The sequence below is a fragment of the Pan paniscus genome, chromosome 2 (assembly GCF_029289425.2).
Source record: "Pan paniscus chromosome 2, NHGRI_mPanPan1-v2.0_pri, whole genome shotgun sequence".
Taxonomy (NCBI): domain Eukaryota; kingdom Metazoa; phylum Chordata; class Mammalia; order Primates; family Hominidae; genus Pan; species Pan paniscus.
Genome location: NC_085926.1, coordinates 85848040 through 85875939, shown reverse-complemented (window position 1 = coordinate 85875939; position 27900 = coordinate 85848040). Strand labels below are relative to the sequence as shown.

Sequence of the window (27900 nt, the reverse complement as noted above, 5' to 3'; positions counted from 1 at the left end):
CTGTGGGCTAACATGAGGACAAGATCAGGACTGTCATTCTAGGTGTCTGCTTGTTGGTCTCCAGTACTGATGACAATGAAGATAAATGAAGAATAACAAAATGTTTTAAATAATTCACAAATATTTAAGGGCACTTATTTAATTCAAGTTCAGTTAATTTTTTCTGACTGCTGTTTCAACTGTATTCTTGAAAGGAATTTCTATTCTCGTGAATCTGCCAATTTCTCTCTGACATTACCACTGACCACTCTGGGCCAATCTACCATTATTTCTCCCTGGACTACTGTAAGTTTCCAGGCAATTCACCTTTTCTCTTTGTCATCTGTAGTAGTCTCTACTAATTTGTTTTTTCATGAGCAGCCAGTGATCTTTTTCAAAGTGTGAATGTAAGAATATTCCACCACCCCTATCTCTACCCCATTCCCTTTTAAAACCACTTAATGGCTTCCCATTGTTCTTAGAATAAGAAAAAAGCAAACAAGGAAATAATAATAATTGAAAAAAAACCCAACAGAAAAAAGAAAACCCTGTAAATATCAAGGCACTGCATGGGCTGCCTATCTATCCCCTCTAATTTTAACCCTCGTTCCCTTTGATGTTCTCCAGAAACTCTACTGGCTGTCTTTTAGTCCCCTGCTGACATTCCCTTGACTTGGGCAGTTCTTCCCTCTGTTGCCCAGTTAATGCTCACTAGTTATTCAGCATTTTTCTGACCATCATTTTCTCTAAGAAATCTTCCTAGCCTTCTTTCACTATGGTGAATTTTCCTGTAGTTGAATCTTATTGTACCATTGTTTTGCAGTCGCAAATTTACATTTCTTCAGGTGATTATATAATTAATTTCTATATCGTATAGTAATTGGCAATTACCAAGGTTACACTGCTTGTTTCCACATTGCTAAATCCATTTGTATCTATCTTGACTTATGAAGAGCATTTGCCCCAGTTGAACACCACTTCCTTTTTAAATACATTTTCTTTCATTTTATTTTATTTTCTTTTTTATTTTCTTCTTTTTCTCTGACACCTTTGCTTGTATGTCATCATCTGATTGATCTCTTTAAGGCTGGAGTATGTGAGACCACAAGTCCTAACATTTTTGCTTTCTTCTCTAGCTATACTCATGCATTTGATGAGCTCATTCAGTCTCATGTTTTTATTGACTGTCCACATGATTTTCAGATAGTTTATCTAAAGTGTAGAACTTTCTTCTAAATTTCACATTTATTAACCCAATTGTTACTTATCATCTTCACATGAATGCTTAATAGGTCTCTTCAACTTTACATGATGAAAACTGAGCTGTCGTTATTTTGTTGTGTTAGTCCTGTCTTTTCCATCTTGTAAATGTAACTTTGTCCTTCCAGTTTTCAAGTAAAACCAAACACACACACAAAACAAACAAAACATCTACACTCCATTCTCTATATCATGTCCTACTTCCAGCCAGCAAATTCTACTAGATATAACTTTACCTCCAGTGCTATGATTCTCATCCTATTATAATCACATTTTCCACTGGATTCTTGGAAAAGCATCCAAACAACTCTCATTGCAGTCTTTTTTCACCAGAGCAACCAAATTGATCCTGTTAAAACTAAGTCAGTGCACATTTCTCTTCTGCTGAAACTTCCCATGGCTCTCTACTTCACTTGAAGGATACCAAAAATCCTTACATGACCTGTGTCTCCATTCCCTCTGTGACCCTCTCTCTAACATACTGTCCCAGGCTCATGCTTTTCTATTCTTACAGGGCTGTTGAATATTGCTCAAATAAGTTAGGCCACTTTCTGCCTTAAGGCCTTTGTCTTTGCTGTTTCCTCTTCTTGGATTGTTTCCATTGGCATGGCTTGCTTCCTCGCCATCAATTTTCTGTTCAAATGTCCACTTTTCCTGGTCTACCGACTCAAAATTAGAACCACTGTCTTTTCTACTCTGCCCAAGTATTCCTAACTCATTCTTCCACTTTATTCTTCATAATGGATACTACATTGTAACATACGACAGTATGTAAGTTTTTTTCTTAAACTGATGTATTTCCAGGAGTCCCTGGAAATTTTGGGTAAAGAAATGATTGAATTATTGAGTGAATGACAGCTCCATGCAGTAAAAAATAAAGAACATATTCACAACACACACACACACACACACACACACACACATATATATTTCTAGTTGCTACATTTTAAAATAGAACAAATAAAGATGATAAGAAATGCTCTTTTACTAGATCTCTTACTATGTTGTGGGTTGTTTTAAGAAATCTCCTGAAAATGACTAAGAGTTTTTAAAACTTGGATTCCCTTAACCTGTCTATTATATTTAAAAAGAAAAAAGGCAGAAAAAGAAAGAGACATATGGTGAGTTATGTATATGTATATATACATATATGTATGTATACATATTATATTTAAAAAGATATACATATTATATTTAAAATATATATATTATATTTAAAATATACATATTATATTTAAAAAGAAAAAAGGCAGAAAAAGAGAGAGATATGGTGAGTTATGTATATGTATATATACATATATGTATGTATATATATGTGTGTGTATGTGTATATGTGTCAAATTATATATATAATCATATATGTATATATATATGTATGTGTGTGTATGTATGTGTCAAATTATATATATATAATCTCCATTGTATCTTATCATAGTGCTACATGTAAATGTTTGCGTACCTCCAAAATAGACCACACTGGGGGTAAGGCAGGATTCATATACAGTCTCCCTGCATTGAGAGTGCCATGTGTTCTCATTTGGAATTATCTCTTAGGAATTATATAGGATATTACATGACTTCTCCTATTTGGGCATTGAATTTCCTGACCATGAGCAAAGCAGCAGGGTCTTAGTGTCCCCAAAGAGTGATGCTTGATTGAAGATCAAATCAATAATTGAACAGACACTAGAACCCAGGAATTCTGATAACTTTCCCCAAAGCTTTTTAATTGTACACTTTGCCAGTGATAACCATTATATATCAGGATAAATTAATTTTTTTTCATTAAAAATATGTAACCATAATTCCATCAAATTTGAAATACAGTAAATTACATTTATTTTTAGTGTAACTTAACTTTTGGTGTTGTAGCATTGTTTTAAAAATGTCCCACTAACTGCTACACATTGATCATTCTGTTTCTCCTTATTACAGACTTTTTTCTGTTTCAAAACCTGTAAGAAGCCACAAATCTTGGGAATTTAATTACAGACTTTCTAAACCCCCACACAGAAGCTGTAGAATAAGCAAATACCAATTTTATTAGCATAATAGAATGACATGAACCAACTGAATGAATTGAGTCCCAGAAGATCTTGCCTTTCAGATGAGATGTGTTTAGACAGAATAAAAAAGTATTATAATGATTTATTTATTGTAGAAATGAGGATACAAACTTAAAGTAGCAATGCTTAAACTGATTTCTAATTGCTATACAAAATTGAGCCTTGTTTTCATGGCAAATGAGTTGTATTTATCCACATGTGCACAGTGACGCTCAAACCTATTTTTGCATTTCAAGAAACAAAGAGAGATGGAGAAAATGCACCTCCATTAAATCAATTGGAAATAATATTATTTTAGACTTGCAAATGGAATATATAACACTCTCTCCATTGTGACCCAGACTAGTTTGTACTTTGCAACATGAAAGGGGACAGTTATGCAACAGAAAGTAATGAGATACTCCATAGAGCAAATGCATGTCAATATCCCTATACAGTGAGAAATAAGAAACAGAAACCACATCGAATGAAGCTGCACTTTAGAAACAACTAAAATTACTTATATTTTGACCCACTGGGTCATCTTACAATAAAATTTTTATGAGCACACTCCTTACCTCTGTTTGTTTCTTCTGAGTTCAGCACTTCACATTAGCTGTGCCTGAAGCTTTTCTAGAACCTTACTCATCTTATTGAGAAACTAATTACCTTCTCACTTTCCCAAGAGGGAATAAGTGAGGTTAACATAAGGTAAGTGAATGACAGACCTAGAAGAAGGAGAGTTTTAAAAGAATGAGAAATGCCAGATTTACCTGGAGAATATTTTTCTGGCCAGTGGACCCAACTAAGCTGGTCCAATATATTCTTGCTAGCTACTCATCAGGCTATATTATCCCTACTCCCAACCCTACTCCTATCTGGGTGGGTGGTATATATGTAAATGCATTTAAATGAATGAGATTCAGGTAAGTTGTAATATTGATTAATCTGATCTCTTTAGAGGATTTAATAGATTAAAAGCTTGAATTCAGGAGTTAATATGTCTGGCTTAGAATTTTTGCCCTGCCTCTTACTCATTTTGTGAACTTAAATTTCTTAACTCTGCTTCATTTTCCACATTTTGAAAATGACGATAAAATAGTACGTATCTCAGAGGGTTTTGTATGGATTGAAAGAGAAAACACCTACGAATGCTTAGCACAATGTCTCACACATGGTAACATTTAAGAAAGATTAGCTGTTATAATTATCATTGTTACTTTTTTAAAAGTTAGAAAAAAGCTGCAGTAATATATCTTAATAAACATTATTGCACTATTTTATAGCAGTGTCTTCAGCAATTTTCTTAGAGAAGTGAGGTGAACTAGAAGGTAGATTTAGAAGGCAATCTTCCTAAAGGTACTAGCTCGGGGTCTTCCACCTGAATCCCTAAATGAAATATGTGTTACAGAAATACAATATGCTTTTAAATTCCCTTCTATATGTCTAACGCCCCTGACACATATTTCCTTAGATCAGTCTTGTGTAGAATAAGCATAAACTTCAATAATTGTCTCCTGATTCGTTTTTTATGAAGATTTTGTAGCTGTTATGCAAGAATTTGAATTGTGTCTTACACTTTTTTTTTTTTTTTTTTTTTTTTTGAGACAGAGTCTCCCTCTGTCGCCCAGGCTGGAGTGCAATGGTGTGATTTCGGTTCACTGCAAACTCCGCCTCCCAGGTTCAAGTGATTCTCCTGCCTCAGCCTCTGAAGTAGCTGGGATTACAGGCGTGTGCCACGCTCAGCAATTTTTTTTTTTTTTTTTTTTTTTTTTTTTGGTATTCTTAGTAGAGATGGGTTTTCACCATGTTGGCCAGCCTGGTCTTGATCTCATGACCTCAAGTGATCCACTTGCCTCGGCCTCCAAAACTGCTGGGATTACAGGTGTGAGCCATCACACCCAGCCCACTTTTAAAATTACAATCTAAAAATAGCTTTAAAAAAGTAGTTAAGTGATATTTTCAAAAAAAATATATTATGGCCTCATTACTTAATTTCTTCACTGATAATAAAAGCAGGATATTTTTACATTTTAAGTATTATATAAGCCCCTCTTTGTCATAATTTTCTCAAATTTTTTATTTCACTTGTGGTTGAAATTATTTAATAATATCATTTATGTACTTTGTTTTTTAATATTAAAGGTGATGAAAGAAAAACATATACCTAGTGGATCATTCACATCTTATACTATATGTGTTTATTTTAGTCTTATAATGAATATAAACATATGAATGCCATTATGAAGAGGAAATATAGTGAAACTTACAGAAAAGTTTTAGTTTTGGGACTTACCTAGGACTACATGTTTTTGTGTTTGTTCATTTTTCCCACAGATATAATTTAAATTGTGATAGTAATAATAATAATAGGTACAATTTACTAAGTGCTCACTGTGTGCCATTCCCTATGTCAATCCTTTTTTGTGTGCTTTATCCAATAAAATTGTCACAACTGAATGTTGTGTGAACTTTAATGAAAATTTGTCCAGGTGCTCAAATCTAGCGAGTTGCAAAACAAAGATTCAACATATTCCTGTCTGACTACAAAATGTAAGTCTTAATATATAAGAAATACTATATGATACAAATTAAAATATAGGCACCTGACTTAAGATAAAAATCTCAAAATAGTTTGAAGCAATGTCTCAACTTCAGCCTCTTACATGCCTTTCAATTAACCTCCCAAATTTTTCATATGATGGGTAGCCTGGGATTCCAAATGTCATATTTTGGCTTTATAGCAGATTTATAATATTCTCCTATGAATAAATCATTTATGTGATAATATTATGTATGACTATTACTTAACAAACTCAGCAAATTGAAATACTGATTCTCCTTTGAACCATATATATCTCAATTTAGATAGCTAAGGGCTCTGCATTATCTTAATTCTTAAGCAAAGTCAGAATAATTATGTTAATTTTTATTTGAGCACTGAATAATGATTACATGATTGTTGAGATTTAAGACATTCACTTTGAAAATAATATCTAAAAGCTGGCATTCTAGAAATAGCATAGAACTATAGTTGCCAAATTTTGCTTAAAAATAAAGCCCCCAAATCAGGATTAAAGACTAAAAATATTTTTTCTGGGTTAAAGCTATTTAAAAAATTGTAACATTTTGGAGCAGTCATTAAGATACATTTAGCCTATTTTTATACATGCATAACAGAGTGAAATAAAATTATTTTATACAAAGAAATTTTAAGACTACTTTAAAGTACCTTTCTCCTCTAAGTGGCAAAGCAGTGATGATCTTGTTAAAATTCAGCATGATATACAAATGTAGGATAGACTTGTATATCAAATGTAGCATGTTGAGAATTGAATCAGGAGACAAGTTAGAAACTATTTCAGGCAAGCTCTGAAGAATGAGATTTTTTATATTTTATTTTATTTTATTTTATTTTATTTTATTTAGACAGAGTCTCCCTCTGTTACCCAGGCTGGAGTGCAGTGGCAGAATCTCAGCTCACTGCAGGCTCCGCCTCCCTGGGTCAAGAGATTCTCCTGCCTCAGCCTCCTGAGTAGCTGGGATTACAGGGGCCCATCACCACACCTGCCTATTTTTTGTATTTTTAGTAGAGATGGGGTTTAACCATGTTGGCCAGGCTGATCTCAAATTCCTGACCTCAAGTGATCCACCTGCCTTGACCTCCCAAAGTGCTGGGATTACAGGCATGAGCCACTGCACCCGGCCAGGAATGAGAGATTCAAAGAATAAGGATTCATGCAAAAGACACTATAGGGATAAAATTAGGACAATTTGATAATTAATTGGATGAGAGGGCCATTAAGAAAGAGAAGTTAAAGGTATTTCAAATCTTTTAAACTTAGAAAATTGGACTAATATTCGTGTCATGAGAACATATAGCAAACCCAGAGGGTTCTTAGTTACAAAATAAGTAAATAAATAAGAATATCGGTTTCTAATATTAAAGTGGAAATATTCAGCAGGGTGATGAAAATATCAGACAAAAGCTTAACAGTTAAGTCAAGTTCAGAAAAGTGTAACAAAGTCAATGAAAAAACCCTTAGAAAGAAAACATTCATATTATTTCTCTTTTGATTCTAAGCAAGAGAAACCTATCTAGAAATTTTTATTAAAAGACATCTGTGTCATAGACCCAGATAGTAAAGATAAAATAGAGCCTTAGCAATACGTTAGACCAAGAAGCCTAGTGCACCAGCAGAGTACTCTCTCAATCTCTCACTCTTCATAGAGTCCTCCTTCCTTCTTGTGGCATTTGTCAACCTTAATTCATTTTATTAAATCTACATACAAAATTTACGCGTGAAGAGTAACAGAACTGATCAACCATCTCTGTTTCTTTGTCTTACCTCCTTGACTTTTCCCTCTCTCTCTCTAGCCCTTTCCCAGTTATAAGTTTTCTGAGAAGCAACTCGACTGGGTCATTTATGTTCCTCTTGACAGGCAACAATAGTGAGAGAGGTTGGTTGCAGGTACACAATTGTCTAGAAAATGGCCCCATTCTTTATTTTGTAGGAAGTGAAGTTTATCTCTCAAAGGCAGTGTGGAAAGCTGAACCTACACTACAATAGTTGATCTTTTCAAGAATCAAAGACAACCTGAATAAAACCTGTATTTCAGAACAAGATATAAATGGAGAGAGAAAGAAAGAGGCAAAGAGAAGTTTTAAAAAACGAAGTATGTACAGTGCCACTGAAACCAAAGGAAATGTAAATTCAAAAGAATATAATATGTTCATCAGGGAAAAAATAGCAATATGAGGATTGAGAAACCACCCTTGGATTTGGCCATTGGAGAATAATTAGTGATCTTCAGAATAAGTTTCTACAGAAATAAGCAAACAGCTAGTTGCTGCATTATTTGATAAAATTCAGGTATATTATGTCTATGCTACTGCCCTCCTATACTGGTATAGTAACTCACATTTAAAAAAAGAAGGGGTAATTTCCTATGCTATTACTAATAATTTCTGACTGATTCTCAATGAACTCTGTTTTAACCTAAATACCCACCAACTGTTGTTTTAAGAGTGTTTAAAAATCTTACTGGGAAATTGATGTCAAAATGACCAGTTTATGGTTTCTGGAAATGAAATCATTACTCCTTACAAAAAATCAGAACACATTCCTCTCTCCAATATTCCAGAAACTTTCCACATTTGCGTGATTCCATAAGGATAGATAAATGAGATATAATCTTCTTTAAAATTTCTCTCGGTTCCCTGGTAAGTACTTTTTCTGGGCCAGGAGAAATGAACTATTCTGAAGCAACCATCTGCTCTTATATTATCTTGGGTTTTATTTTCCTCTTATCCACTTTTTTTTTTTTCTGTTTGAAGACCATTTGCCTTCATATAGAAATTGGACCAAAAAATCACTGAGTAATTCTTTCTATTATCTCTACATAATATACATCTTTCTTCAGCAATGGTTAGAAATAAAATTTCAGTTTCCACTTGAGGCACAATTAATTTTTGAACGTGTCATTTCTTGCCTTGTAGATGCAAAAATATAAGCATGGGGAAAGCTATGTGCTAAGGCCCCTACAGGCTAGTATACAAGTAGAAAGAGGAGAGTCAAATAAAATGGCTAAGTGTGGAACACTAGGGATGGAAGTGTGGAAGGCACTAAATTGGATACAGAAATATGCTTGCATTATAAAATTCTAGTCAGCTTGAGTCCTGAAATGACTTGACAGATACCTGTAATATAATTTATGACTATAATTCTCCAATGATGAAATGGCTTTTCCATATTTAATACTTAGCAGCCTGCGTATTATAATTCAAATTATTTTCCATTGTTTTGGAGAGTAATTGATTACTAGAGGTTTTATGTGATCAAATACTGTAATGACTCATAATCACTCCATTGTCTACTGCATCATCTTAGAATTTATTTTTCTACACTTTCTTATAAAAGTACCAGGTTTCATTCAAAAGATTTTCTCACCACACTAGACTGTATTCACTCCTGTTTCCAGACCTTTAGTTAGCCTTTCTAATTATTTTTTTAAATACACTACTTGTTTTCTATGTACATCCTATCCATCCTTCAAGAGCCACTTCCAGCTCCACCTCCTACATAAAGTGGTCTCTGATGATTCCAGTGCTGATATGCATCTCCCCCTGGTTCCCTTTACACTCATATGCTGTACCCTGGAGCTGGTGCAGTGTGTATAGTTTGTAATTCCTCATTCCTAAAACTACACTTCTAATCCTTTCATTATATAAACATATTGTGCTTATACATTTATAGACATGTATTCATTATCAAATAATTTCTGAATTGCTGTGAATGTATTTATTTTGTTCACAGCCAGACAGAAAATTACTGGGGCAAGGATTGGCTGACTTTCCACAACACTTACTGGAACAGGAAACAAGGCTAGGTGAGCTATAAGAAAGGTGACAATAAATTTGCCATCTCCTCCTTTAAATATTTCATATTCTGTAAGCAAATACATTGCTATGACAATATTAGTTGTATGATAAAGGCTTGACTTTATAAATCGGGAGTAGTTAACACTTCAAAGATGAGCGTATGTCATAGTATTAAAACTAGCTGTAAAACTAGAACCTGGAACTGAAAGAGAAAAAAATTTTTTTTGCTATTTAAGAAGCAAAAGCAAAAAAGATTTTTAAGTATGTAGACTGCTCTAAACAGAATGAAATTGAAATACATAAATGATAGGTCTATGATACAGTATCATACATGTATTTGAATTTTTCAAACCCATAAAAACTGGGACACATGGAGCCAAAATACTTTTTCTTTATTTTCAGCGTTGGACATGTGCATCCTTTATCATGAAAACACATTTTTAGGTTTCTAGCAAAGTCAAACAATGCAACTAAAAATGAAAAAAAATCATAAATAGAAATTGATAGCTTATAATATTCAGTTTTTAGAAGATTCAATTTTATTTTCACATAATTCTATAAAAGCATACTCATTTTTGAGACTTTCCATCAGTTTTATTTTATGCTGTATTTTGCCCAATTCTCAATTTTATCAAGGAAACTAAGGTACACATGCAAAATGTTAGTGCAAAAAAAGCACTTTATTCCACTTTGAAATACTTAGGAATAAAGTGAGAAGTGAAACAAGAAAACAAACTCACAAACATCCATGCAAACATGTCTCAGAAATTGGATAACTGAAATAATTGATATTTGTATTTGTAGGAATTTATGAACAATATCTATACACTGAAATAGTATTATCAGCAACCGAATTGGTTCTATCATTTAAGAGAACTTAGAAGATTGAGCAGAAAAATGAATGATGATGACTCATGCAGAATAAACAGGAGCTCACCTTTAACTTTATTCTTTGAAGCAGCCGCTGGTACCAAGGAAAGGTTGCACAAGAAGAGAACAAACATATTAGATATTAGACAGATTCTCTAGTAAGAAAGCAGAGATGTTATTGCTATTAAAGTCTAAAGAGTACATTTGTGATTTCCTGATCAACAGCCTAAGAAACAAAATGACTACTGTTACATTTCGTTAGTGTTGAGTAAGATCCTTGAGTAAGACAAAGTAAGAGCAGACAGGAGCCATGTACTACACATTCCAAACACTACAAGTCACCATATTCCTTTAATGGAATGTATAACTTTAAGTTCTTCTTAACTCTAAATTTTATTTAATAATCAATTAAAATTATATATAGTTTAAATATACTTAATACTATTTAACAATCAGATTGTAACCCCATGATATTTGAGTAACTAGAAAAGTAGGCCACTTCCATCATTTGAGTGCTTTCTAAATGCCAGAGACTGACTTTCCATACATCTACCACTTAATAATGACAACTGTGAGAAGTAAGTTTTGTTGCCCTTGCCTCATAGATGTGGAAACTGGGAATGAGAAAGGTCAAATTACTTGCTGAAGATGACACATCTGGAAAGCAGATTTGTGATTTGATTCTAGGTGTATCTGACTCCAGAATCTGTGCTGTAAAATATGACCTTAAGCTATTGGTATTTAAGGAACTGATTGATCCACTAAATTGCAAGCATCAGTTCTACAAAGCCAAATAAAAATTATATGATTCATTAAACTCCAGCAATTTTGGTACTTGGTTGACACATAAACATGAGACTAGAAAACTGTATTACTTTAAATGGCATTATTTCCATTAATAAGCTGAAGTATAAGCTTATATCTAGTGGTAAACATTGTTTAAAGCAGAAGTCAAGTTAACAAGAAAATTAGAACAGTCCTACAGGACAGTCCCTTACTCAAAGGAAAACTTCTGTTCAAAATGCGTAATTAGATACCTCTAAATACTTCTGAAGTGATATAGTCTACTTTGACTTACTATTGAAAAATGAAGATAGACAAAAGCAGGAATGGGTTCTGGCTTTCTAAATGATGTTAAGGAGGAAATAGTCCATCTCCTAATTGGGAAATGTGCAGTCTCTTTTGGTGGACTGACCTTTAGTAAAATTTAACATAGATTTTAGATCTAGTAATTATGAACTACATATGAAAACTTCTAATTTCGACTTCATTCTTTCAAGTTGCCTGGAGCTAAAAAAAATTTAGAAAGTCTGTGTACATACCAGGCTACTTACAGATAATTTTTGTTTTCATCTACAATAACAAAAACTGCCTTACTATTTGCATATATATGCTACTAGTTTATTTTAAAATGAACATCCTAGTTTTAAAATAATAAAATTTTTACCAGACAAAAACATCTTAAGTAAAAACAAAGTTATTTTAGGAAATCTGGATTAAGTCCTTGACCCATTCAAACTCTTTTATTTCACAGCTCTCAAATGGACATAGACAAAGTGGTAGACTACTTACAATATTATTGTGAAGATTTTTTTTAAAGTAACTTAAAATTCAAAGTGTAACTATTATCTGTTCTTTGATATATTTACTACTTATGATGCAATAATTCATAAAATTTAAAGCCCACTAAAATATTTAATATCAAAACTTAAGTTTTAAAATTCAATTTCATCAAAAATCTACATTCCTTTAATGAATGTTTTGGCTTAATTGTTTAAGTACAAAATTGATATATATCAAAAATTATAGGTAATATAGCAAAGTAAACAATATCCCCTCTTCCTTTCCAATGTCAGCATCTGAGATAATCAATGCCAGCAATTTCTTAACGATAAAAAATAAAATTTGCAGTTCTTATAAAAACCTAAAAAAAAGTGTGCATTTTGTTTCCAGAAGAAGATTTTACTATACACATTAATTTGCAGTCTGCTTTTCCCACATTTCCAGGTTAAAACACGGAGTGCTAACTTATTCATTTTAATAGTTGCATATTTTTATGTAGTTTATATGAAGTATGGAACTATTTTGTATTATCAACAGGTTTGTGGTTTGGGAGCATCTTGCTGTATTCTGTTTTTTTTGCTAACAACAGTTTTGCAACATGCATCTTTATGGCATATCTCTTAGGCACTGTTGTAGTGCTTTATTTCTTCAGGACATAAATTTCCAGGTTGTCTTCACATTTCTACTCAGAAAATCTTGGATAAAGATGAAGACTTAAATATTGAAAATGGAAGAGTTGGAAATATTTGGAGAGAAAGTGTGCAAGTATATTACATATTCTAAAATAAGAGATAACTAAAACAAGAGAAAAAAAGGAAGAGAGAAAGTAAAGCACAGAATCTACTATTTCAAACAACTGATACACTACAAATTCTTCATATCTTTAAAATCATAAATTGGTTTATTTAACTTTACCTACTATTTGTTTTAATTGGATTCCTTGGTAAAATGTTAGTGGATTTTAAGTGAAAATAATTTAAAATTATTTTCCTTTTTTATTTAGTTATTTTTTGTGTGTATTGTTTGTTTTTAAGACTAATGAGTTATTTTTAGATTATGCTAAAATAATGTTTGTCTCAATTTCAAAGGAAAGATTACAATGCATCAATAAATTGACTTGTTCATTTGAAGAACAAATTTGCTTCAAACTCAAATTCATCACTTGAAAAATTTTAGCATGAATTCAAAGAAAACATGCCAAAACCTTATAAAGTTTTGGAACAATAATAATTAATTAGCATCTAACATGTAACAGACACAACCAATCTTTCTTTTATAAGAATTCATTTTATCATAAATTAGTGAAATAATGATGGATAAAGCTAATCTTTACATTTATCAGTGGATTGGAGATAAGTTACTGACAATTCTCAAACATTGTATGAAGACAGAGGATTTTATGCTTTGATTGTTGGGCAGGTACCAACATAGAATAGAAAGAAAAACAAAAGCTCTATGCCTGTTTCTGTGTGCCGGCAGCTAATACTAGACTAGGTTAATATAATTGGAAAGAGGTCAGGCTATCAGGCTTGTTAGCTCAATTATAATTCTCTGCATATTCAATAAAAGAAGCCAAGATGACAGGAATACTGTCATGAATGTCATGTTCAATACTTGTAAGATTTTCCATTGTCAGCATAGTCCAATTAGAAGTCAATTGTAAAGTGCACATTGCACACCACCCCAAGTGACTGAAAATTATCTTAAAAATGCAATTTTAACTGTTTATAGATAAAATAAACAGAACAGAATTAAAGATACTTTGACCAGAGAAAATTTTAGATATGACACCATTTTTTTGTCTTTATAATAAAAGCAGCAAATTGTTACTATAACACAATTATTCATACTACTTTTTTCAGAGATTGTTCGTTATAATAATAAAATTGTAAATGGTGACAATTATAATATTGATTTCACATGATTTTACATAATTTTGTGAAAACACGTATATATATGTGAGGAAAAATCATGTGAATGATAAAATAATTACCATAGCTATTTATGTAGAAATGCTGAAGGGTTAGTGAATGTTAGTCATTATATTAATAAAGTTTATCTGAAAAAAAATCAATACAAATAATCATAAAGTACAAATATAATTGACTATGTTACTGATTTGTTTAATCAGTTTTAAATTAGACACTTGTCTGGCTATTTGGAAGATGTATCGCTGTGTAATATTTTCTCAAAGAATTACGGACTCTTAAAATGCATTTCTTGAAATGGAATTCAGGGACTATTAGTAGGGTATGAAGGCATTCTCAGAAGAGATTAGATAAATTTCACCCATCTCAAGACTGATAAGACTAGTCACAATTTTGCTATTCTTTTATTCTGGCTTCTTATTTTAACATTTACTGTCATAACACAAGGGTCATATATTTTTAACATTATTTGCAATATATGGGTAATATAGAGCTTACTGGATTTACTGGTGCCTTTAGAAGTGTTTGTTAGAAAGTTATTCGTCAAGGAAACGTTTTGTAAATAGTTAGCAAGGACATTACTGGTATTTATGCAGGGAGAGCTAAAGCACTATGGATCTTTGTATTTTAAGATTATGTAGAATTTTATTGAAATATTTTGATTTGGGCCTTGTGTCTGTTATCCTTCCTCCTAAGCAAAAATTTATAGATAAGGGACAATTCTTTCTTAAAAGAGGAGGCAATAGAGTTAGAGCTTAGATTTTTTAAAGAGACAGAGATTCCTGACATCTATGATTTTGATGGCAGTGGCAGTCCATGTGGAGCAGCCACTGCCATTGCAACAGCTGCAGAGAGGAGCTACCCACTCCAGGGTCTCCTCCCTGCTAAGAGTAGCAGACACCAGGATAACCAGCTGCAGAGAGGAGCTACCCACTCCAGGGTCTCCTCTCTGCTAGGAGTAGCAGACATCAGGATAACCAGCTGCAGAGAGGAGCTACCCACTTCAGGGCTTCCTCTCTGCTGAGAGCTGCAGAGGTCAGGAAGACGAGCTGCAGAAAGGAGCTACTCACTCCAGGGCCTCTTCCTTGCTGAGAGGTGAACACTCTATGTGACAATCTGCCCGCAGACAGGAACTACCCACTCCAGGGCCTCCTCTGACCTATTGTTGCTCAATAAAGCTCCTCCTCAACTTGCTCACCCTCCATGTTTCTGCATGTCTCATTCTTCCTGGGTGCAGAGCAAGAATTCAGTACCCAACAAATGAGGCTAAAAGAGCTGTAACAGAAACAGAGCTGAGACATGCTCCTTGCTTGCCACATTGTGGGAGAAGACAAGAAAAGAAGAGCTGTGGCCCTTCAGGGAGCCAAGACCTGGGAGCACCCCATTCCAGGGCTGTGGCTCCCTCTCTGGGGCCCTGCAGTTCCTAGAGTCTCCAAGCTTCCAGGCACTACCTTGTTTCCCGGTGCCAGCTGTGGAAGCTTCTTGCAGTGCACCTGGTCCAGCTGCAGCCTCACGGAGAGCTGGTGCCCATGCCGGCACCTGGAGCTGCCCGCCCTGCTGGAGCACCTGGCATGTCTGACTGTGCACAGTGTCTGGACCCCATCTCACACACACACCCCTCACCATTCCACACCTCACTCGCCCTTGGCAGTCATGAGACCCAGGCCAGTAGTGTGAGCCGAGTGCATCCTGCCAGGCCAAGTGAGTGAAATGAGCCCAGCAGGCCTGAGGAAAACACAGGAAATGTGCCACCAGCCACAGAAATTTCTGACCGGAAAAACGACACCCCAAAGATCCCGTAACAACTCCATATTCAGATATATTAGATGTTTCCCTTGATTCAAATGTATTTGCAGCAAAACAAAACATTGCCATTGGAAGATGCTGTGCAGTATAAAGTTTTCATATATGAAAAGTTACACTTATAGTACACACTACAAATTATTAAAATAATGGCATTGCCACTACTTCCCAGAATAAATACAGTGAAAACAATGAGATCACTCATGTAACAAAACTGTGCTTCAGAGAAGAGGAATGCCATTTCTAGAATACAAAGCACTTCAGTGGTGAATTTACAGAGAAAGAACACACTTCTGAATATATATATTTTAAAATCTACTGCGTCGAAATGTAGTAACCATTAGCTATTATATAACACAGCAATGTTAATCAACAAACCAATGATTTTTATTCCTTTATGATTGAAATAACACTGATTTGAAAAGGGGAAATTCTACTACATCTAATTTATCAGATAGTACATTATTACTGTCTTTTAAGACACAGAAATTAAAATATCTGCTGTAGAGGGCTAGATAACTGCCTACCTTTTCTCCTCTTTTTGTTTTCTTTCTTTAATCATCAAACACAAAGTTAAACACATTTTTTCACTAATCACATGAAACTTATTAAAATAGCATCTTTCTTAACTATCACCTAACATTGTCTAAGTACTAGATTTTCTTCTAAGCCTCATTAGAATTCAAAGACTTGAAAAAGTGTGAATTTAATTTATTTCACTAGTTTTTATTTTTTCTTAATCACACAAATATCATACTAGGAAAAAAGTGTAAAAATGGTTTAAAATGTTTTAGAAAGAAACACTTGCTATGGAGTTACATAGCCAAAGACTGGATGGATGGAAATAACTCTTAATAGAAATACTCCAGCTACTAAACAAAGAGGAAATAAAAGAATTAGAAAGTCACCATTCTGCAATTTTAGCAAATACTCATATTTAGGCAATGATTACCATTCAGGTAATATCAGTAAAAGGGAATCTACCAGATATTATATTCCTCCTCAGCGATGGACACAACACCACAAAGGAAGAATTTTTTCAAAATAATGAAAACTGGATAGCACAATGTCTCTACATTGAACTTCCAAAGTCCAACGAATACAGAGGACAAAAAAAATAGTCAAATGAGGCCATGAGTAAAATAATGAATGTGCGAAATGACACACAATTTTGCCATTTGGTTCCTTTAGCAAATAAATTTCATGGCAAAAAATACCAGTTAGAGGAGAAACCTAAAAGACACATCAATTAATTATCATGCGTAGACTACAGTGGATCTTGAGTTGAACATTAGATACTTCATAGTGTTAGGAAATTATTGTTAATATTTACATGGGATAATAAGAGTACTGTGACTATATTTTTTAAGTGTTGTTTTTTTTGTTTTTTTTTTTTACAAAATTAAACACTTGTGAAAACCATTTCATAATAATTTTGGGATGTACAATGTTTAGTATATTTTCTTCCTATTTTTGTATGTGTTTGAAATTTTTGATAGTAAAAACTGTTAACATGTTTTAAATATTTAAGTAAAACTTGGATGTTTTCCTGTTTTAGGTACAGTTGAGCCGTGAGCAATACAGATTTGAACTGCATGAGTCCACTTACAAGCAAATTTTCTCCTGCCTCTGCCATCCCTGAGATAGAATAGCCAGTTCCTTCTTTTCCTCCTCCTTTTCAGCCGAATCAATGTGAACAAGATGAGGATTCAGATCCTTATAATGATCCACCTCCACTTAATGAAGAGTAAATATATTTTCTCCTCTTTATGATTCTCTTCATAACATTTTCCAAACTCTAGCTTACTTTAAGAATACAGTACATGATACATATACAAAATATGTGTGAATTCACACTTTATGTTATCAATAAGGCTTCCAGTCAACAGTAGGCTATTGGTAGTTAAATTATTGGGGAGTTAGGAGTTTTCCTTGAATTTTTGACTGCGGTGGGGAGTCAGTGGCCCTAACCCCCATGTTGTTAAAGGGTAAACTGTATTACAATTTCTGAACACATCTTTTCCTATGATTTAATATGATAGTGTATATAAAACAGTTTAGCGTTGGCTACCCATTGATAATTGCATAGAATGAGGTCAATTTATCATATGTGTAAATTACTTACAGTATGTGCAACACAAACAAGCACAATGAAAGTAATTTTGGCTATGAAATGCTGTCTTAAGAACATGGAATATTTCCACCCTGACCAATATGGTGAAACCTCATATCTACTAAAAATACAAAAATTAGCCAGGCGTGGTGGCGGGCACCTGTAATCCCAACTACTTGGGTGGCTGAGACAGGAGAATTGCTTGAACGTGAAAAGTGGAGGTTGCAGTGAACTGAGATTGTGCCACTGCACTCCAGCCTGGCTGACAGAGTGAGACTCTCTGTCTCAAAATAATAATAATAATAATAATAATAATAATAAAATACCATTAATTTCCTCTATAAAATAAATACTTTGTTTCCAAAGAGGTGAAACAGAACTTTATTGTAAGCTTTTACCTACTTTTTGTGTGTATTTTGAGATTTCAGTAATCTATATAATTACTTATTTTCCCTGTTTTCTCACTTTATAAACACTGAATTATACATAGCAAAATAACTGATATTTTATATTAAATTTTTTTCACTCTACCATTTCCATGGTTCTAGTACAAATAGTTTATACATAAAATGTTTACATGATCTTTTTCTATATTTATTCCTTTTGCTTTCAAACATCTCTTTAAAGTTCATGAGTCAGTACCAATTTTTAAATCTCTTTTTCTTATGCTATATTTCCCAATTTCCTTGTAAGATTATGACTTTTGTCCCAATAGTTACAAAGGGAAGCTTTCCAGCCAAGAATAGAACTTAAACTCATGCCTCTAAAAGTGACTCTGTAAGATAAATGCAAACCCTTAGATGTCTCAGCCATTTATTATTACAAAAGCCTTAAGGAAGTACAGGAATAAAAGATTCTCAATAACTAAAGTACACGGGCAATCTTTGAAGTTATATTTTATGTCTACATTACTAAACCAAAAAGCTATTTTAGAAATACCCTAAATCTATAACTGGAACATAATAGAGTGTTGATGATTTACCTCATTTCATGTTATTCCCCATATTCTCAATGGCTAATTTTTATGGGTTATATATACATAGAATATACATACTTCAGAATACGTTACCAATGACATGAACACTATTAGGTGTAAGAAATATTTATTGACACATCCTTAAAAAACTAACTTCTGGCTGGACGTGGTGGCTTAAGCCTGTAATCCCAGCATTTTGGGAGGCCAAGGTGGGCAGATCACCTGAAGTGAGGAGTTCAAGACCAGCCTGGCCAACATGGTGTAACCCCATCTCTACTAAAAATACAAAAAATTTAGCCAGGCGTGGTGGCAGGTGCCTGTAATTCCAGATACTTGGGAGGCTGAGGCAGGAGAAATGCTTGAAACTGGGAGGCAGAGGTTGCAGTGAGCCACGATAGTGCCACTGCACTCCAGCCTGGGCGACAAGAGTACAACTCTGTCTCCAAAAAACAAACAAACAAAAACCCCCACAAAACCACATGATTATCTCAATAGATGCAGAAAAGCCCTTCGATATAATTCAACAATGCTTCATGCTATAAACACTCAATAAACTAGGTATTGAAGGAATGTATCTCAAAGTAATAAGAACTATTTATGACCCACAGCCAATATCATCCTGAATGGGCAAAAGCTGGAATCATTCCCTTTGAAAACTGGCACAAGAAAAGGATGCCCTCTCACATAACTCCTATTCAACATAGTATTGGAAGTTCTGGCCAGGGCAATCAGGGGAGAGAAAGAAATAAAGGATATTCAAATAGGAAGAGAGGAAGTCAAATTACCTGTTTGCAGATAACATTATTGTATATTTAGAAAAGCCCATCATCTCAGCCCCCTAAATCCTTAAGCTCATAAGCAACTTCAGCAGTCTCAGGATAAAAAAATCAATGTGCAAAAATCACAAGCATTCCTATCCAGCAATAATAGACAAACAGAGAGCCAAATCATGAGCAAAGTCCCATTCACAATTGCCACAAAGAGAATAAATACCTAGGAACACAACTTACAAGGGATGTGAAGGACCTCTTCAAGGAGAACTACAAACCACTGCTCAAGGAAATAAGAGGGGAAACAAACAAATGGAAAAACATTCCATGCTCATGGATAGGAAGAATAAATATCATAAAAATGGCCATACAGCCCAAAGTAATTTATAGATTCAATTCTATTCCCATCAAGCTACAATTGACTTTCTTCACAGAATTATAAAAAACTACTTTAAATTTGATATGGAACCAAAAAAGAGCCCATATAGCCAAGACAATCCTAATCAAAAAGAACAAAGCTGGAGGCATCACACTACCTGACTTCAAACTGTGCTACAAGTCTACAGTAACCAAAACAGCACAGTTCTGGCACCAAATCAGATATATAGACCAATGGAACAGAACAGAGGCCTCAGAAATTGCACCATGCATCTATAACCATCTGATCTTTGAAAACCTGACAAAAACTAGCAATGGGGAAAGGATTCCCCATTTAATAAATGGTGTTGGGAAAACTGGATGGCCATATGCAGAAAACTGAAACTGGACCCCTTCCTTAAACCTTAACAAAAATTAACTCAAGATGGATTAAAGATTTAAATGTAAGAACTAAAACCATAAAAACCCTAGAATAAAACCTAGGCAATAACATTCAGGCAAGGGCAAAGACTTCATGATTAAAACACCAGAAACAATTGCCACAAAAGACAACATTGACAAATGGGATCTAAGTAAATGAAAGAACTTCTGAAGAGCAAAAGAAACTATCATCAGAGTGAACAGGCAATCTACAGAATTAGAGAAAATTTTTGCAATCTATCCATCTGACAAAGGTCTAATATCTAGAATCTACAAGGAACTTAAGTAAGTTTACAAGAAAAAAACAAACAACCCCATCAAAAAGTGGGCAAAGGTTATGAACAGACATTTCTCCAAAGAAGACTTTCATGCAGCCAACAAACATGAAGAAAAGCTCATCATCATTGGTCATTAGAGAAATGCAAATCAAAACCACAATAAGATACCATCTCATGGCAGTTAGAATGGTGATCATTAAAAAGTCAGGAAACAACAGATGCTGGAGAGGATGTGGAGAAATAGGAATACTTTTACACTGTTGATGGGAGTGTAAATTAGTTCAACCATTGTGGAAGACAGTGTGGCAATTCCTCAAGGATCTAGAACTAGAAATACCATTTGACCCAGCAATCCCATTACTGGGTATATACCCAAAGGATTATAAATCATTCTACTATAAAGATGCAGGCACACACATGTGTACTGCAGCACTATTCACAATAGCAAAGACTTGGAACCAACCCAAATGCCCATGAATGTTAGACTGGATAAAGAAATTGTGGCACATATACACCATGGAATACTATGCAGCTATAAAAAATAATTCTTTCATGTCCTTTGCAGGGATATGGATGAAGCTGGAAACCATCATTCTCAGGAAACTAACACAGGAACTGAAAACGAAAGGCCTCATGTTCTCACTCATAAGTGGGAGTTGAACAATGAGAACATATGGGCACAGAGAGGCGAACATCACACACTGGGGTCTGTCAGCGGGTGGAGGGCAAGGGGAGGGATAGCATTAAGAGAAATACCTAATGTAGATGAAGGATTGATGGGTGAAGCAAATCACCATGGCACATGAATGTCTATGTAACAAACCTGCACGTTCTGCACATGTATCCCAGAACTTAAAGTATAATTAAAAACAAACAAAAAACTCAAAAAACTAACTTCTAAAATCAGTGAGATTCATCACATTTTTTAATTTTCAGGGTGTTCTAATGTTTTGTTCTAATTAGTTACTACCCTAATTTGAACTTTTTACTCACTAATCTATTTTAAAATGCATTCTATTTTACTGATTAAATGCATGCAAACTAAAAAATACTTTTTGCTCATAATTGGTATTGGTAAAATAGTGCAGCAAAATAATGCTTCTTTGAAAAATTTTTGAGCCAACAAAGGTCTCATTGTCATGACTGTCATGTAGAATTAACAGTGGGATGGTATCTACCACTAAGAGTTTATATGCTAAGGCAGAAGGTGACATGTAAAAAATTATGTGTCATAAGCATTCTCTCCCTATGCATATGCATATATATATGTGTGTATAGAGAATACTATATTGTAGAATCACATAAATGTGTAATTAGATATGTATTTATAAATGTATACATTATATAAATGTATAAATGTATATTACACCACTAATAATTTTTTTTTCCAGGAACGATAATGATTGGGCTCTGTATTAGTAATGAGAATGGTGTGCAATTAGAAAACTAAAGTGTCACCTAGTAAGCACATTTATTGACTGTTAACAGCTTTGTAATGATTATAATGGATGACTAGTACTCATTGATGTAAAGGAGGACACCACCACCTGGAGATTACCCAGATCCCAAGGGTTTATAGCATCATCTTAAAGAGGGGAGTAAAAGGAGGTGGGAAAAGAAGCAGAATAAAGTCAAGTAAAAATAGATAAACAGGGCCGGGCGCGGTGGCTCACACGTGTAATCCCAGCACTTTGGGAGGCCGAGGCGGGCGGATCACGAGGTCAGGAGATCGAGACCATCCTAGCTAACACGGTGAAACCCCGTCTCTACTAAAAAAAATACAAAAAAATTAGCCAGGCGTGGTGGCGGGTGCCTGTAGTACCAGTTACTCAGGAGGCTGAGGCAGGAGAATGGTGTGAACCCGGGAGGCGGAGCTTGCAGTGAGCCGAGATCCCACCACTGCACTCCAGCCTGGGTGACAGAGTGAGACTCCGTCTCAACAAACAAACAAACAAACAAAAAACAGAAAACAAAATTTGACAGGAAAAATAAAAAGTTTTCATAAGAGAAGTACTTAGCTTTTGAGGTGATATTACTAAGTAGAGAGTGATGTGAAACTCAGGACCATGTGTTGATCTGGCCTATTGTGTTCAAGCAAGTAGTCATTGAGCAAACATAAATGCAGTGTTTCCTAACTCTTTATTACTAGATAGTAAGTCAGTTCTGGAAAAGCTGTGCAAATGGAGAATGTGATTAGGAATAATTTAAGGGATTCAGTTTAATCTACTTCAGTGTGGTTTCAAATAACCTATTCAATTCCCAGGAGATCCAAAGGAAGTCATTTTAGTGTAGCTGGCAAGGCAAGTTTCTGTATGTGTAAGTATATGGTCAAGAATTGCTTGGTTCTGGCCTCTAGTGAATCTCCCCAAAGAGGAGCTTGAGCAAGATAAAAAGTGACCTCCAGAATGTTGTGCATAAAGCCACCGTATCAACTACCCTGTACTACCACTTCTCTGATCTCATTTTGACTTATACTTCAGGTAGGGTCATAATTGCCTAAAACTAAGTCACCCACACTAAAGGGACTAAGGTCCAAATACTTAACATATATTTTGTATTTAAGGCATGCTAATTCAAAGAGCATGTAGATACCTATTTATAATCCATCATTTCCATAAACCAAATGATGAAAATGTGGTCATTTAGAAATGTCATATTTAAGTTCTTTAGATGTGATGTTTAGTAGTTTTTACCGTAATATAATTAAGGACCTCTGACATATAGACGCAAGTGACAGGAGGAAAAATCACATTGAGAATTCAATTGTAGATAGGTAGGTAAGAGCTGAGTTATTGCTATGTGGTTTCAGTGGGTAAGTGTCTTATGGAGTGCCTAAGTGGCATCCTTTTTTCTTATGTTCTTCTGCCTTCTATTTCATGTTTCTATATATTATTGATAAAGCCAGTGCTTTGTAGGATATAAACTATGGTTTAGGCTAGGCACGGTGGCTCATGCCTGTAATTCCCAGCACTTTAGGAGGCCCAGAAGGGCGGATCACCTGAGGTGAGGAGTATGAGACCAGCCTGGCCAACATGACGAAACCCCGTCTGTACTAAAAAATACAAAAAAGTTAGTCCCACGTGCCAGCGGGCCATCTCTACTAAAAAATACAAAAAAATTAGTCCCGCGTGGCAGCGGATGCCTGTAATCCCAGCTACTTGGGAGGCTGAGGCAGGAGAATGGCTTGAACCCGGGAGGCGGAGGTTGCAGTGAGCCGAGATCGCGCCACTTCACTCCAGCCTGGGAGATAAGAGTTAAACTCTCGTCTCCAGAAAACCAAACCAAAACAAAAACACTGTTTTAAGAGATAAATTACAGGTTTATTTAAGGCATAATAACAAATGTTGGACAACTGAAGATCTATGACTACATCTCAATCTGAAATTCACAAAAGTAAGGGCAGTATACATGACATTTCTCTGAGATGTGGTAAGCATCTCATAACTCTATTTCAAAACATACAAGCAAATGCATATTAAATATGCCACAGTCTGGCCCACTTTAGGGACATAAGATATTTTATTTAAAAAGTATTATAAAAGTTAATTTTGAAGTTATATATAAAGAAATAAAAAGTCAAACATGACCTAGATTTCTGTGCCAAACATAGTGTTAATAAACATGAATAGTATTTGGGGAAAAAAAAGCTTAACATGATCTGAACTAAACATATTTTTCATTTGAGTCAAATATTCTGAGTGAGGCATTATTACAATTATTAGTCTAATATTTGAAGGGAAGGAGCTTCCAAACATAGTCTGCCCCAACTGGTAAAATGTCAATAGGTAACAGTACTCAGGTCATATGAAAATAAAATGGAAAAGGTCTTAAGTGTTCAGTTTCAGAAAATGTATTAGGTATACTGACAGAATCTTCTGCTTTGTGGAAAATTTCTTTGGAAGTTTATTACTGACTCTGTTTAAAAGATCACTTGAGAAAAAGTTATTTCAGTGTCCATTATTAAAATATGATAACAAAAGGGTAGAGGGGATGGCAGAGAGAGGTGAAAACTCTTGTAATTACCAACTACATAACTGTGATATACTAAACAAACCACTCTGTATTTCACATGTGGAAGCAAATTAGATTACAAATATCTTAGAATGTCATGAACTGTCTTTCATCTCTAGAACAGTACAACTATTTTAGGAGAAAGACTATATGAAAACAATTATGAATACAAAGCAATAAATTAGTTTTCATGATTCACTCAAGAAAATTAGTAGTAATATTATTCTGTAACTACCTTAGATTCAGATAATTTGAAATTATAGTCAAAAGATTGCCATTTGGAATAAGTTTCGTCACTGAAGAGAGGAACAAAATACTTTTTATCAAGTCAAGTACAGAAATACATTCTGGATTCTAATTCTCCCAGTACCTCACAATACTACTGAGTGAAGGTGAGACGATTACATCATACTACGCTACAGGTAAGTGAGCTGCTGGCTTTTGACTTCTAATATGAAGCTCAACTGGTGATCATTATGTTCATTTTATATATCAAATGCTGCATAGAGTAATAAGGTTTTAAATTTATGTCTGAAGATAATCATAATATGTAACAGTTCATATATTAATAAATACCTAATCTTAAAAATTACAGTAGGCCATTATTTGTGTTTGTGTTTATTTTTGTTTCATAAATTGAAGCATTCTGCTTTGAGGTTGAATATCTATAATAGCCATATTTAAAATGAAAAATAAAAACAGTTTTATCTTCACTTGTTAATGGGATCGCCTTGAAGGAAAGATATTTTCAAACAAACCAATGTGATCTAGAATGTAAATTGGAAAAGATAATAAACCTACAACAAGCAACAACTTCACTAAATTAAATGAAAAATGAATTCTTCAGAAAGTTTTCTTTACTATGTTCTGCCCTAAATGTTTTAGAGGTGATATTAGTAAATCTCACGGTTAAAGAAGAAACTTAATGTTTTATTTTTTTAAAGTTTCCTTATCTGTGATTCTATAAGGATTCACAAAGAAGCTCTGAAGTCAGACAGTGTTAATTCCAAATTGTGTTTGTGGGAATTGAGGCCTTAGGGGACAAAAGCGATTTTCTCTATATTCTCCAGCTACACAGGAGAAAGATCCAGAATGTTCCAAGTCTTCAAAGTCCCAGCACAGGGATCTTTCCCTGAAAACATATCTCATAACTTTCAGTCCCCAGATACTGGTTCATATTATCTATTGAACAATAATATATTTCATTCACAAAGAAAATGTTTGCATCATGATGCTATTTTCCATAATTTAAAAAACTACTTTACTGTAGATACTAATAAACATGTTAAGAAATCCCAACAGTTTACATGAAAATATAATTTATAGAGAAAGGAAAATATAATTAATTATCAGGATTTTCAAATAGTCAAATAACCAAATTTATTCAGGTTATTTGCATTTGAATCTATGTTAAGCCTAAAATCCCACCTGGCATGATTTCAGAGATTCAGAGAATCTCAGAGTTAGAAGGTACCATCAAAGGTTATCAGGTCTAACTGCCTTCCTAGCATTGATTATCAAATATCATGCACTCTAAATAGAAGGGCAGAGACAGCTATTCTGCAGCATAAACTGCAACTGTTCATTAATTTTAAAACTAGGAAGCATTACTTAAAAATGCAATGAGTAAATTATAATTCAGCGTTCTGACTCATGTGCTAAAGGCTAGGTCTGAACATGAGTCACACCCCTGTGCCAACTGAAAGCCAATAGAAGGCTCCTAAACAGGAAGTTCAAAATTCAAAATGCAGTTCTGTATTAAACTGTCCTCAATCAATGTTTCAGATGTGGAAACAATTTCGAAGTTATACCTCTCTATGCAAACTGGAAAGAATATAAAATATATCCAATGTTCCATTTAGGAGCCATAGTTTGAGAGTAATTCAAGTCAAGATAATATAAAAGCCATTTATTGAACATGCACTATAAATTACAGATATGATAATGTTCTGGGACAAATAGTGTAAATGATACAAGTCCCTGTTTTCCTGAAATTTATTGTCTGGGAAAAAAAATTTAAATAGAACATAAGTGTAACGTTTTAGAAAGATCATTTCCACACATAAGAAAAGCTGGTTGGAAATCTAGAGCAAGAGAAGTCTTTCCAGACAACAGCATCAGTGCAAAGGCCCTGAGAAGAAAAGAATCATGGTGTTTGGAGGAAGGAGGTCTTTTAGCTTGTTATGCTATGAAGGTGTAATAAAAAAATGGTGTTCCATAGCTCTGTTGTACCTACCTCTATACATACACTATAGGAAATGTTCTGCATTATGTTCATCCCACTTTTTAGACCAAGTGGTGGATGTAGTAAAAGAGGAATGGGCATCTGATTCCATTTCTGGAGAGCTGTGAGATTAATTTGCTAGAGTACTCAGGTAACACACTTTCCAGGCTATAGAATAGTTAACATTTAAAGAAAGTGTTCATCTGCAGGCAGCCATTTACAGCACTTACAGCGTACATTGAAGCTGGCAACACAACTATGACTACTCCTCCTTAAAACCTCATAAAACCTCCTTTTCAAAGAGATTTATGAATAATGTGAATTAAATAATTCATGGGACTGCAGATGCCAGTCCAAATAGCCTCTTCTTTTTTAAGGTTTCAGTTTGTAGAACTGTGATCAAAAGCCTCCATCAGTCATGATAGGAGCATTTGTCCTCACTCCAAACAAACCATATTTGCATGTGAATGTTTTTCATTGAAATGAGATATATAATATGCCAGCCAAGGCCCAACTAAAAGGCATTTTATGCCATTTAAATTCAGTCACATTAAAGGCTGAATGCAACCTAAAAGGTCTACTCTCAGAACAGTAATTTGACACATCATAAATAAGAACCATTTTTGTTAGCGTAGGTTCAGCACTTGTCAGAAAATTGTACACAGCCATATTAACAAAGCACTGCCTCTTAGAGAGAAATAAACTATAAGGAAAATCTTGTATGTAACACAACAAAACACACAAACAACAGTGTAATATGGTGTCACTAGTTCGAAGTTGACATTTTTCACTAACATTTACAGAAAAAGATAGATAGCAGTTTAGCCTGCTTAAATGCCAAGATAAATTGTTAAGAACAAATTTTTGTTTAAATTTTAAACTAAAACCCATGTTTAGAAA

The 27900-nt window shown here is 34.2% G+C and overlaps 1 protein-coding gene across 4 annotated transcripts in view; it reads right to left on the bottom strand.

The window, feature by feature from the left end:
* The window catches only part of CADM2 (cell adhesion molecule 2), a 1116707-nt gene that overhangs the window by 337647 nt on the left and 751160 nt on the right, over nt 1-27900 (bottom strand). For 2 of the 4 annotated variants that reach the window (XM_034956947.4, XM_008956860.4), the window contains exon 2: nt 10604-10630. The exons of the other annotated variants lie outside the window; for them this stretch is intronic. In XM_034956947.4, coding sequence (XP_034812838.3) covers nt 10604-10630 — 27 coding nt within the window. The remainder of the gene's footprint in view (nt 1-10603; nt 10631-27900) is intronic. 4 annotated transcript variants of the gene reach the window in all.